Source organism: Mandrillus leucophaeus, unplaced genomic scaffold (assembly GCF_000951045.1).
Source record: "Mandrillus leucophaeus isolate KB7577 unplaced genomic scaffold, Mleu.le_1.0 Scaffold88, whole genome shotgun sequence".
In the NCBI taxonomy this organism is placed as follows: Eukaryota; Metazoa; Chordata; class Mammalia; order Primates; family Cercopithecidae; genus Mandrillus; species Mandrillus leucophaeus.
The window spans coordinates 1005249-1019236 of NW_012109585.1; the positions used below are offsets into that span (position 1 = coordinate 1005249).

The window sequence follows — 13988 nt, forward strand, 5'->3', positions numbered from 1 at the left end:
GTCGCCCAGGCTGGAGTGCAGTGGCGCGATCTCGGCTCACTGCAAGCTCCGCCTCCCGGGTTCACGCCGTTCTCCTGCCTCAGCCTCCCGAGTAGCTGGGACTACAGGCGTCCGCCACCACGCCCGGCTAATTTTGTAGGGGGGGGATTTTTTGTTGTTGTTTGTTTTTTGGGGGTTTTTTTTAGGAGAGACGGGGTTTCACCGTGTTAGCCAGGATGGTCTCGATCTCCTGACCTCGTGATTCGCCCGCCTCGGCCTCCCAAAGTGCTGGGATTACAGACGTGAACCACTGCGCCCGACTTGCCGCCACCTTTAGCCCTCACAGCCTCCCCTGGAGAAGCGGAGAGAGACAGATGATCCCATTGCACAGACGGGAAAACTGAAGCCCTGAGCGTCGTGGCGCTCGCCTCTTGCGAGCTCGAGCTGGGCGTTGTCACCTGCTGTCGAGTGACGGTCGGTCACTAGGCTGGTCTCTAAAGTCCGTTGTTGATCTCGGGAGTCGTGACCTTGACAGAATTCAAGCCAGGGTGCTTTTTGCCTCTCCAGCAGAAACCAGCCTTCCCAAGAAGCGGTGTTGAGGGGTGGAGAAAACGGTTAGGACAGATGAGAGGTTTAGCTTGTTTTGTGTTTTGCTTTTTCATCTTAGGACCGTTGAGAAGACATCATGATATAAAAAATGTTAGTGGCCGGGCGCAGTGGCTCACGCCTGTAATCCCGATACTTTGGGAGGCCGAGGCGGGCGGATCACGAGGTCAAGAGATCGAGACCATCCTGGCCAACATGGTGAAACCCCATCTCTAATAAAAATACGAAAATTAGCCGGGCGTGGTGGCGGGCGCCTGCAGTTCCAGCTACTCGGGAGGCTGAGGCAGGAGAATCGCTTGAACCCGGAAGGCGGAGGTTGCAGTGAGCCGAGATCGCGCCACTGAACTCCAGCCTGGCAGCAGAGCTAGACTCCGTCTCAAAACAAAAAAAAAATTGTTGTTAATAGTATATAGTAAAAAAATTCTCCCCGCCTCGTAAAGCTGAGCATTGAAAAATAGCCATAAGGTATTGGAGCTTTCCTCCCCGCAGTGTAAGGACTAAAAGTGGTTGTGGTTTTTCCATTGTTGTCACTTAATAAACATAAATTACATAATAATGTAAAGAAAAATTTTGTCTTATATCTCACAGGGGCTTCGAAACATAAGCTGCATTACAGAAAGGAAGTAGAAATTACCACCACACTTCAGGAATTGTTACTCTACTTTATTTTTTTAATAAACCTATGTATATGTAAGTACACAGATATAAAGGTGTTGTTTGTTTGAACTAAGAAGTTAAAATGTGGAGATGAAAAATAAAACATAGACTTCGAAACCATAGGCTGTCAGGCTACTAAAACTCAAAATACAGTGACACCGTTTAAACATAATCTTAGATTGATTTAGATTCATTTCATTTAGAAATTGACTATTTCCAGTTCTTAAAAGGCAAAATTTTACATCACAAATGTAAGAAGCTTCCATAGTCAATATTGATTGAATTTTAATGATTCCTTTCATTTGGCAGTTCTGTCTTGAACATAATTCATCCCTTCGGTTGGCAACTGCGATTTGATTTTGTTTAGAGTCATATAGACACATCAGCTGAGTTTCATAAAATCAAAGTACAAATGAGGCCAAAGTTCATCTTGGTGTCTGCCATTAGCATGGTTCTTTTCACTCACCTATTGCAGTTAAAAAAATACGTTTGTGCTGAGTCAATGCAAATAATTAAGGAGGACTGGGAAAGCATCTCAACCTGCATTCCTCCTGCCTGTGGGTCAATAGCATCGGCTTAATATGCAAAGAGGAGTATTAAAGAGCATTTGTCTTTATGGCACCCAACATACAGTAGATGAAAGCTCACTGGCAGCATTTATCTCATGTTGGTACCTGCTACACACTGGCAATTGTATAGCAATTAAATAATTAATTGGTGTTGTAGAGGTGAGTTTGAGTCTGCTCTTGATTGAAAAGACAACTATAAAATTAGCCAGGTGTGGTGGCACACCCCCGTAGTCCTAGCTACTGGGAAGGCTGAGGTGGAAGATTCCTTGAGCACAGGAGGTCAAGGCTGCAGTGAACTGTGATTGCAACGACTGCACTTCAACCTGCGTGACAGGCTGAGACCCTGTCCCAAGAAAAAAAAAAAAAAGATAACTGTAGGCAACTTTATAAATTAAGGTATCTTAGACGGCTTTATAAAAGCTTAGTTATGAAAACTACATGCTTACTACAGAATATTTGGAAAATATAAAAATATAAGTAAAAAGATCATTTATAATCTCATTATTCAGAGATTTTAAAGAACACTTTTTTAATATAATAAAGCAACCTGAATCTCCATTTATAATGTGATTTTTTTTCTTTTTTTTTTCTTTTTTTTTTTTGAGACAGTCTTGCTCTGTCACCCAGGCTGGAGTACAGTGGCTCACTGCAACCTCCACCTCCTGAGTTCAAGCGATTCTCCTGCCTCAGCCTCCAGAGTAGCTGGGATTACAGGCCTGCACCACCACACCCGGCTAATTTTGTACTTTTTTAGTAAAAATGGGGGTTTCACCATGTTGGTCAGCTGGTCTCCAACTCCTGATCTCAGGTGATCCACCCACCTCAGCCTCCCAAAGTGCTGGGATTACAGGTGTGACACCACGCCCCGCCACTAGTTAATATTTTTAAAAACTCATCGTGTGCCAAAACACAGTTTAAAATGTTCTATGTGCATCATCTCACTTCTCACAACAAAACTAGGAGGTAAGAGATACTATCCCTGTGATGGGACTCACACCCTTATCTGTCTGAATTCAAAGTCCGTATAATCTTAATCACTCACAGTACTATACTGCCTTACTCTCATGTAGAGAAAAAGTCAACTTGCAGAATAGTGTGTATAATGTGTCTTCATTTTTGTAAAGATAAAATTATTTTCTTTATAAGTGTGTATGCATAAAGAAATATCTGAAGAATATTTGCCAAACTAATTCTAGAAACTACATCCTACTTTTTATATTTTTAGTTTAGATTTTTTAATTATTACTTTTATAATTAGATAAAATAATAAAGTTTAATTTTCAAAATTAGGAACAAAATATAACATGTTTAATCCTGATAAGCTGAGTTTTTAAATGTAAATTATTAAACAAAAAATTCTTCTCCTTAGTGACTTTTGGGATGGTAAACCCACATATGTATTACTTAAACAAGGTTATGTCATCTCTATTTTTGGACACTTCTGTGCCTGGTGAAGAAAGAACCAACTTTAAGTCTATTCGCAGCATAACTGATTTTTGGAAGGTAAAGTATCTTGTGACTGTGGATGAAGTAGATTTAGGTAGTCCATGAACCCTTGGCATACATAGTGGGCACTCAATGAATATCTCTTGAAGGAACAAAAAAAATAAATGTCATTTCTTTAAACTATTAGAAACAACCAGCCAGTAAGTGTTTATTGAGAGCCTGTGTTCTCAGTTTGATACTATTCTTGTAATTTTTTAAAAATTGATTTTTTTTGGCCGGGCACGGGGCTCGCCGCCTGTAATCCCAGCATTTTGGGAGGCCAAGGTGGGTGGATCACCTGAGGTCCGGAGTTCGAGACCAGCCTGACCAACATAGTGAAACCTCGTATCTACTAAAAAATACAAACATTAGCCGGGCATGGTGACAGCCACCTGTAATCCTGGGAGTTGGAGGTTGTAGTGAGCCAAGATCATGCCATTGCGCTCCAGCCTGGGCAACAGAGCAAGGCTCCATCTCAAAAAAAAAAAATTGATTTTTTTAAACGTTCTCATTTCATTTGTTAAATAGAAGACTTGCATCTTATGTGAGGGTTAGGATCTAGTCTATAATTGTGTATAGTGAAATTTACTTTGAAAAAGTTCTTTAATTGCCCAGAAAGTGTAATATATGTGGTTTTGGCATACAAGCCTTTACTGTGTATATGTGTTATGGTAAGGTACAGTATATAATAAAACGTACATATAAGAATATAATTTCATGGTGTTTTTACTTATGTAAGGGAATCATTCCTTCAGCAGTGGAATAGACTTGCTTTTTCCATTACGTTTAACATAGCAACATGCTCACATTATGAGGAAAGAACAGTTAAGGGGACAGCAGTTTCAGCTCTCCCAGGTCACAAAACCTGGCATATGCACATGGGGGCATATAAGGACAAGGCAGGGAAGGCTTCCAGTGGTGATGACAATTTAGTTGCATTTTGAAGCATGAATCAGGGATGGGTATTTTAGGAAGAAGGAACAATATGTTCTGTAAGTAATTCTACATGTGGAGCTATGTTTGGTATTGTGAGCATATGGAAGATGAGGTAGAAAAGGCCAAAGTATGAATTGGACAGAGGTCATATCATGAATGCTGTGCAGGAATTTGAAACTTACCAAGGAGACAGGGTCATTTCCTGAAAGAGGGCAAGTGTGAGATGAGGGCTAAATGATCCTAGATGGTTGGTTTAGGCTAGGTGAAATAGGAAACAATAATAAAAGAAGTGGAGGTCACACTGCCACTTTGTTACTGTGTTTTCTGAAGCATGTATGTGGACAATGACAGAGAAGACAAAGGGAGGAAGTAAATGAACCCTGGGCTTGGGATCTCTTAGAACGATCAGCAAAGGGCAAAGCCAGGAGTAGCAGGCACCATGGCCAGAGCTGGGGAGGAGGGTTAGGAGGAGGGGTACAGACAACTTTGGAGTGAAGTCATGATGTGTGGCTATGACCAGCTCTGATACTCATGTATTGGAAGAAAATTTTAATTTACTCGTATAAGGAGAGAAGAAGGGCTACGGGATTCAATGAGTTAATGCTTATAAAGTGCTTAGAGCAGTGCCTAGTACACAGTACATGCTTAATGAGCGTTAACCATCCGCAGTAGCTTCATTAGCATTACCATTACCATTAATGGTAGCTTGATCAATAGTTTGATTTTCATACTCAAAATCTCTTATGCATAATGGTATGAATGTAGATTCTATAGACATGAAAATATTTTTCCCATGACATTTGTTTTTCTATATGAAGTTTATGGAAGGACCCCTTTTGGAAGGTCTGTACTGGGATTCATGGTACAATAACCAGCAGCTGTATAATTTAAAGAACAGCAGTCGCATCTACTATGAGAATATACTTCTAGGAGTCCCCAGAGTTCGTCAACTAAAAGTCCGCAACAACACATGCAAAGTCTATTCATCTTTTCAGTCTTTGATGAGTGAATGTTATGGCAAATATACTTCTGCAAATGAAGACCTCTCTAATTTTGGCCTTCAAATTAATACTGAGTAAGTAGCATAAAATTATACTTTTTCTAGCATTTACCATTGTATCTTTTAGATGTGTGTCTTCCAAGTAACACCAGCTGGGTCCTGGAAGGGTAAGGAGACTGTTTCAACAGTAGTAAAAAAGGAAGATTTGGAGATAGCAGTGTTTAGAAAAGGAAAGGTGAACCTATTATTTTTTGTTTACTTTAGGATGCAAAGTGTTTCTTTTTTCTGACTTTGGTATATGAAGTGCTTAGTCATATTGGACACAGGGCAAAGCATCAATTTTTGCTTCTAAAATGTTCAATTAATCTGCTTTTTTGGCTGTGGCTAGATGCCAACAACACATCCCCAAGACGATCTGGGATCCTTAGTGGGTGTCTTAGTTGTGCTCTGTCACTTTCCTCCTCTCTTACTCTGGCTTCCTTCACTGATTTTTTTCTGTTGCTGCTCCTACTAAAATGGGGCAGTTATGCTCTACAGGGACTGCATCTGATGATGCTTGCCAAAGATGCTATGGCCATTGTGTTTCAAAGTGACTGAGGCTAGTGCTGGTGTAGACTCATGTGTACACTTTGTATTGAAAATGTGAGGCCAGACATGGTGGCTCACACCTGTAATCACAGCACTTTGGGAAGCCGAGAAAGGAGGACTGCTTGAGGGCAGGAGTTCAAGACTAGTCTGGGCAACATACTGAGACCCAGTCTCTACAGAAAATTTAAAAATTAGCCAGGTGTGATGGGGCTTACCTGAAGTCCAAGGTACTTGGGAGGCTGATCCAGGAGGATCACTTGAGCCCAAGAGGTTGAAGCTGCAGCAAGCTATGATCACACCACTGCACTCCAGCCTGGGGGACAGAGGGAGACCTTGTCCCTAAAAAAAAAAAAAAGAAGGAAATGTGCCACTGGCACTAGCTTACCTTGACACAGAAGCTGCTGGTATCAGTGCTACGCACACTTTGTGCTTTTAGAACCTTATGAAAATCATTGGCTCACACCTGTAATCCCAGCACTTTGAGAGGCTGAGGCGGGTGGATCATTTGAGGTCAGGAGTTTGAGACCAGCCTGGCCAACATGGCGAAACCCCGTCTCTACTAAAAATAGAAAAATTAGGCACAGGTGTGGTAGCAGACACCTATAGTCCCAGCTACTCAGGAGACCAAGGCACAAGAATCACTTGAACCCAGAAGGCAAAGGTTGCGGTGAACCGAGATCACGCCACTGCGCTCTGGCCTGGGCGATAGTGTGAGACTCAGTCTCAAAAAAAAAAAAGGCCAGGTGCAGTGGCTCACGCCTGTAATCCTAGCACTTTGGAAGGCCGAGGCAGGCGGATCACCTGAGGTCAGGAGTTCAAGACCAGCCTGGCCAACATGGTGAAACCCCATCTCTACTAAAAATACAAAAATTAGCTGGACATGGTGGCACACGCCTGTAATCCCAGTTACTTGGGAGGCTGAGACAGGAAAATCGCTTGAACCCTGGAGGCAGAGGTTGCATTGAGCCAAGATCACGCCACTACACTCCAGCCTGGGCAAGAAAGAGCAAAACTCCATCCCCCCCTCAAAAAAAAAATTATAGGGAGAAGAGAATGAACATTTTTTATAATTTAATATTTATTAAAGCAATACGAATATCTACAAAGGTCTACCCTTTCCTACTCATAATTTCCACTCTCCAGAAGCAGCACTTTCAGCTCTTTTATAGTTGTTTCTTCTGGTATATACTTTTTCTTTCTAAGTTACATCCTCATACTGCTACCTTACACTTGATTTTACAGTTATGTTTTTTTTTTTTTTTCTTTAGGGGCAGGATCTCACTGTCTTGCTCAGGCTGGAGTGCAGTGGTGTAATTATAGTTCACTGCAGCTTCAAACTGCTGACTCAGGCAATCCTCCTGCCTCAGTCTGCTGAGTAGCAGCTAGGACTACAGGAATAAACCACCACACCTGACTAGTTTTTTTTATTTTTTGTAGAAACAGGGTCTTTCTACGTTACCCAGGCTGATCTCAAATTCCTGGTCTCAAGTAATCCTCCCGCCTTGCTCTTCCGAAGAGCTGGGATTACAGGTGTGAGCCGCTGCACCCAGCCTCTATTGTTTTTCTATCATGGAAGGCGATCTGTCATATAGCTCTCTTATGCTACCCCCTCTACACACACTCCTCCTGTTCCTGTTAGCATCTCAATATAGTTATATCATAATTATTGTCAATCATTAGTCAATGTTTATATTATAAATATGAATAATGATTGTATTTCCTTTCTTGAACAACTTCTCTTGAACTCCCAGGGTTAATTATTGCTGGGTTTTTTTTTTTAACTTGTTTCTTCTTTGTATGAGTTTTTAGTGTTCTTGAGGACTTGTATGATTCTTATAAATCGAATACATTCATAAGTATGATGATACATTATTATGGCCGGGCGCGGTGGCTCACGCTTGTAATCCCAGCACTTCGGGAGGCCAACGTGGGTGGATCACCTGAGGTCAGCAGTTCGAGACAAGCCTGACCAACATGGTGAAACCCTGTCTCTACTAAATACAAAAAAAAAAATTAGCCGGGCATGGTAGTGCATGCCTGTAGTCCCAGCTACTTGGGAGGCTGAGGCAGGAGAACTGCTTGAACCCAGGAGGCGGAGGATGCAGTGAGCCAAGATTGCGCCATTGCACTCCAGCCTGGGCAACAAGAGCAAAATGCTGTCTAAAAAAAAACAAAAAAGAAAAATTATTATTGTTATTTTTGAAACAGGGTCTCGCTGTGTCGCCCAAGCTGGAGTGCAGTGAAGATCATAGCTCACTGCAGCCTTAACCTCTGGGGCTCAAGCAATCCTCCCACCTCAGCCTCCCAAGTAGCTGGGACTACAGGCACATGGCACCACACCCAGATAATTTTTGTATTTTCTGCCGAAATGGGATATCACCATGTTGCCCAAGCTGGTCTCAAGCTCCTGGGCTCAAGCAATTCGCCTGCCTTGGCCTCCCAAAATGCTGGAATTACAGGTGTGTGCCACCACACCCAGCCCATTCTCTTAACTATTATAGTACTATTTACTTTCTTTCAACCCCAAATTACAAGATAAAGCAATTATTTACACATTATTAATTGGAATCCTAAGACTACTCTTTTAAGTATTTTAATATTCCAAATTCTCATAACAAGTACAAATACTTTATAAAATACCAAAATTAACACTATCAATTAGGTTTATTTTATAATCTCTATACTTTACTGGAATTGTGAATTAATACCTGTTAATCCTCAACAATGAAAAAAGAATCAATTTTGCTCGTCTAAAATGTAAAATTCACTAATTAAAAACAAAACATTGGAAGCTAGGAGAGATCTGGTGCAACAGATCTTCCTGTTACCACTTAATAGTCGTGTGTGGAAAACACTCAAAAATACAACTATGGAAGTTTCATTAAAACATAGGTATTTTTTCCTAGTGGTGTCTCTTTCCCTCCCTGCTGTAGTGTTAGTAGTAAAACAGGTTTAAGCAGTGCATCTTTGAATAACCTTTCAAATCTGTTTTGGGGGAACTGAATAGAGAGACTGAAATGAGGAATCAAAGCTTTCCATTTTTGGATATCCTGTAATTAAGTTACAAATTTAAAAAAGAAACAAAAAAAATTTTTTTTTTCTATTTTTGAGACAGAATCTTACTCTGTCACCCAGACTGGAGTGCAGTGGCGTGGTCTTGGCTCCCTGCAGCCTCCATCTCTTGGGTTCAAGAGATTCTCGTGCCTCAGCCTCCCAAATAGCTGGGATAACAGGCATGCACCACCACGCCCAGCTAATTTGTGTGTTTTTAGTAGAGATGGGGTTTCACCACGTTGGCAAGGCTGGTCTCGAACTCCTGGCCTCAAGTGATCCGCCCACCTCAGCCTCCCAAAGTGCTGGGATTACAGGCGTAAGCCACTGCACCCAGTCCAAAATTTAGTTATACACAGTTTACTTTGATTTTTATATACTTTCATTAAAAAATCTACGTAACAACATGGACATTGTAACAAAGTTTTTATTGAGCATTTATAAACAATATCTTACATTTACAAGACAGTTATGAAACACCTTTTTTACCCATTTCTGAGCCAAAACTCTTAATAGTTTTGTCCTACTCAAAGACTAAATATCTCATAACAGAAACAACATGTTAAAGAAAAAAAACAGTCGTCATTTTCTAGATTCTAAGCTCTCTGAGACAATTCTAAGCTCTGTGAGACAACAGATGGATTTTTTTGTTTTTTTAGAGAGGAGATCTCACCATGTGACCTACGCCACAGTGCAGGGACTATTCACAGGCACCATCATCGACACTGCAACCTCAAACTCCTGGCCTCAAGCAGTCCTCTCATCTCAGCCCCCTGGGTAGCTGGGACTACAGGCATATGCCACCACACCTAACAGATGGATTTTTTTTTTTTCTGAGACAGGGTCTCACTTGGTCACCCAGGCTGGAGTGCTGGAGTGCAGTTGTGCAATCATAGCTCAATGCGGCCTTGAACTCTGGGGCTCTCAGTAACGAGAACTATAGGCACGTGCTGCTATGCCCAGCAAATTTTTGAAAAATTATAGATTTTTGAAAAATTATCTCATAGCACCTAGTCCAGTGGTGTTGCCCACCATATGCATTAAAAAGTATAAACTACATTAAATCTTAATTAAATCTTAATCCTTTAGTCCTTAATGCATTGTCTTGCTTTAAAATTACTATAATACTTATGAATTTACTAATACTTTTTTTTAAAGTACTACTTTTGTTTTGTTTTTTTGTTTGTTTTTGGTTTTTTTGTTTTTGTTTTGAGACAGGGTCTGGCTCTTTTGCCTGGGCTGGAGTGCAGTGGCATGATCACAGCTCACTGCAGCTCAACCTCCCGGGCCCAAACAATCCTCCTACCTCAGCCTCCTGAGTAGGTGGGACTACAGGCACACGCCACCATGCCTGGCTAGTTTTTGTGTTTTTTGTAGCGATGGGGTTTCACCACATTGCCCAGGCTGGTCTCGAACTCCTGGGCTCAAGGGATCCGCCTACTCGGCCTCCCAAAGTGTTGGGATTACAGGCGTGAGCCACCGCACCCGGCCAAAAAACTACTACTTTTGAACCAAAGATCAATTTAAATTATGAGAATACTTCTCAGTTGGGCTTTCTCATTTCACCATTATTCTTTTTATGTCTAACAGATGGAGATATTCTACTTCTAATACCAACTCCCCTTGGCACTGGGGATTTCTTGGTGTTTACCGAAATGGAGGATATATTTTCACTTTATCAAAATCAAAATCTGAAACCAAAAACAAGTTCATTGACCTTCGACTGAACAGCTGGATCACAAGAGGGACTAGAGTTATTTTTATTGATTTTTCCTTATATAATGCTAACGTAAATCTATTTTGTATTATCAGGTGAGTGACTCAAAACTTTTTTTCATAGACAGTGGTCAGTGGCCTACAAAACTTCTTTATTAGTACAGTTGACCCTTGAACAACATGAGTTTGAACTGTACAGGTCCACTTAGATATGGATTTTTTCAGTAAATATATTGGAAAATTTTTAGACCTTTGTGACAATTTGAAAAAACTCCCAAACCAACCATGTAGCCTAGAAATACTGAAAAAAAAATTAAGAAGAAGTTAGGCATGTCGTGAATGCATGAAATACCTGTAGATACTCATCTATTTTATTGTTTACTATCACACAGTATACACAAATCTATTATAAGAAGTTAAAATTTGCCAAAACTTATGCACATAAACATGTGGCACCATTTGCAGTCAAGAAAAATGTAAACAAAAGATGCAGTACTATATCATAACTGCATAAAATTAGAGTACACACTGCACTAGTGTAAGAATTTCATAGCCATCTCCTGTTGCTATTGCAGTGAACTCTAGTGCTGTATCCATTTAAAGTGTCGTGTGATGCTCACCATCTTCACTTAAGCAGTTTGTCTCTCCAATAAATTGTGTATCTCAGTAAAAAAGTGATCTCTCATAGTTCTCATGTGTTTTTTATCATATTTAGTGCAATACCATAAACCTTTAATAACACCATGGGACCCATACAAAATGCCACTAGTGATACTGGGGGTGCTCCCACAAAGTAGAGAAATGTCATGACGTTACAAGATAAAATTGAATTACTTGATATGTATCATAAATTGACGTCTGCAGCTGCAGTTGCCCACCGTTTCAAGATAAGTGAATCCAGAGACTAAGGACCATTGCCCTGGAAGCAGGGGGAGGGAAAGGAAATTCATGAAGCCATCACTGCAGCTATGCCGGCAGGTGTGGAAACCTTGCCCTTTTTGCAAAATACCTTTTTATCTCATTGAAAGTGCAGCTTCTGTGTGAAATTCATGAAGCCCTTGCTGCAGCTATGCCAGCAGGTGTGGAAACCTTGCCCTTTTTGCAAAATACCTTTTTATCTCATTGAAAATGCAGCTTCTGTGGGAATGCAGGATTGCTATAAGAAAGGCATACCTTTAGATGCTAAATGATTTAAGAAAAGCAAAGTCGGCCAGGCGCAGTGGCTCACGCCTGTAATCCCAGCACTTTGGGAGGCCGAGGTGGGCAAATCACCTGAGGTCAGGAGTTTGAGATCAGCCTGACCAACAGGGAGAAACCCCATTTCTACTAAAAATACAAAATCAGCCGGGCGTGGTGGCACAGCCTGTAATCCCAGCTACTCAGGAGCCTGAGCCAGGAGAATCACTTGAACCTGGGAGGCGGAGGTTGTGGTGAGCCGAGATTGTGTCATTGCACTTCAGCCTGGGTAACAAGAGCAAAACTCCGTCTCAAAAAAAAAAGAAAGAAAGAAAGAAAAGAAAAGTAATCATGTGGCAACTGGTAAAAGGAAAGTGAAGGATCTAAAGTTGGAGAATTTAATGCCAGCAATGGTTGGTTTGATACTTTTAGAAAGAGGTTTCACTTTCAAAAATGTCAAGATAGCAGAAGTAGCTTTTGCCAACCAAGTGGCAGCAGACAACATAGCAGACGTCATTATGAAAATCATTGAGGAGAAAGGATATCTGCCTGAACAGGTTTTTAATGCAGACAATAGTGCCGTATTCTGGAAAAAAAAAATGCCATAAAGAACATTTATTAATAAGGAAGAGAAGCAAGCACAAGGATTTAAGGCAGGAAGAAACAGGCTAACTCTACTGTTTTGTGCAAATGAAGTCAGGTTTATCATCTGGACTACCCTTATCTATAAAACTGCTAACCCCCTAACCTTGAAGGGAAAAGATAAAACACCAGCTTCCAGTCTTTTGGTTGTACAACAAGAAGGCCTGGACAATTAGAACTCTTTTTCTAGAATGGTTCCATTGATGCTTTTTCCAGTGGTTTACTTACCCCCAAACACAACGTCTCTAATTCAGCCTCTAGATCAGGGGATCATGAGGACTTTTAAGGCTCATAACACACAGTACTCTTTAGAAAGGATTGTCGATACTACGGAAGAGAACCCCAACAGAGAGAACATCATGAAAGTGTGGAAGGATTGCATTATTGAAGATGCCATCGTTATTAAAAACTGTGAAGCTATCAAACCTGAAACAATAAATACCCGCTGGAGAAAACTGTTCAGATGTGCATGACTTCACAGGATTTATGGCAGAGTCAATCAAAGAAATCATGAAAGAGATGTAGATGCGGCAAAAAAAAAAAAAAAAAAAAAAAGTGGGAGGGTGAAGGGTTTCAGGATACTGATTTTGGAGAAATCAAGAGCTAATGGACACCACACCAGAGGAATTAACAGAAGAGTCCTTGATGGAGATGGGTGCTTCCAAATCAGTGCCAAATGATGAGAAGGAAAACATAGAAACAGAACAGAAAATAAATGGACATTAGACATCTGGAGAAGGGTTCCGATTATTCAAGACTGCTTTTGACTTCTTTTATGACATGGACCCTTCGATGATATAGGCGCAGAAACTAAAGCAAAGGGTTGAAGGACTGGTACTGTGTAGAAACATTTTTAGAAAAATGAAAAAAATGTCAGAGAAAAATTATTATGTAAAATTTGTAAAGTTTCACTGAATGCACTCCTCCACCTCTTCTGCTCTGCCACCCCTGAGACAGCAAGCCCCTCCCTTCCTCTTCCCCTCCTCCTCCTCAGCCTACTCAGTATGAAGGCCACTAGGATCAAGATCATTATGAAGACCCACTTAGTGAATAGTAAATATTCTCTTCCTTATGGTTTTTTTTTAAGTCTGAGTCTCACTCTGTCGCCCAGGCTGGAGTGTAGTGAGCTTGGCCTGGCATAAATCAATTAGCATGGTCCATGTTAGGGAGGTGACCTAAGGTAACCCAATTAGACTAACGGGAATAACTTTTTTTTTCTCTTTGGTTGGTGCTATCTCTTTACTGACATCAATGACATATAATCACAGTTGCTGCTTGTACACAATCATCTTGGGGAAGCATAAGATACTTAGCTAACACAAAGGAGGGCAAAACTGAAGCCATCTCAAAGTAATGGAGCTAGATCTGTGAACTTACCACAAATGGTGTCTGCTGTTATCTCTGAAACTGCTGCTGTGTGACAGAAATAAATTTCTTTATTGTTTAAACCAATTTAAGTTGGGGTTTTTGGTTACAACCAAAAGCCTCCTAAATGATTCAGAGGTAGAGAGCTGAGGCCCAAGTTAGGTCTTGTATCTAGCTTTTCCTAGGGAACAAACCACCTCCAAGTGTAGTGGCTTAAA

General features: G+C 40.9%; 1 protein-coding gene across 1 annotated transcript in view; it reads left to right on the forward strand.

The window, feature by feature from the left end:
* The first annotated feature begins 1178 nt into the window (after positions 1-1178).
* Positions 1179-13988, forward strand: part of PKD2L2 (polycystic kidney disease 2-like 2) — a 40997-nt gene continuing 28187 nt past the window's right edge. The window contains exons 1-4 of the mRNA XM_011969159.1: positions 1179-1275; positions 3181-3314; positions 5051-5307; positions 10462-10683. Of these exons, the coding sequence (XP_011824549.1) occupies positions 3192-3314; positions 5051-5307; positions 10462-10683 (602 nt within the window). The 5' untranslated portion in view covers positions 1179-1275; positions 3181-3191. The remainder of the gene's footprint in view (positions 1276-3180; positions 3315-5050; positions 5308-10461; positions 10684-13988) is intronic.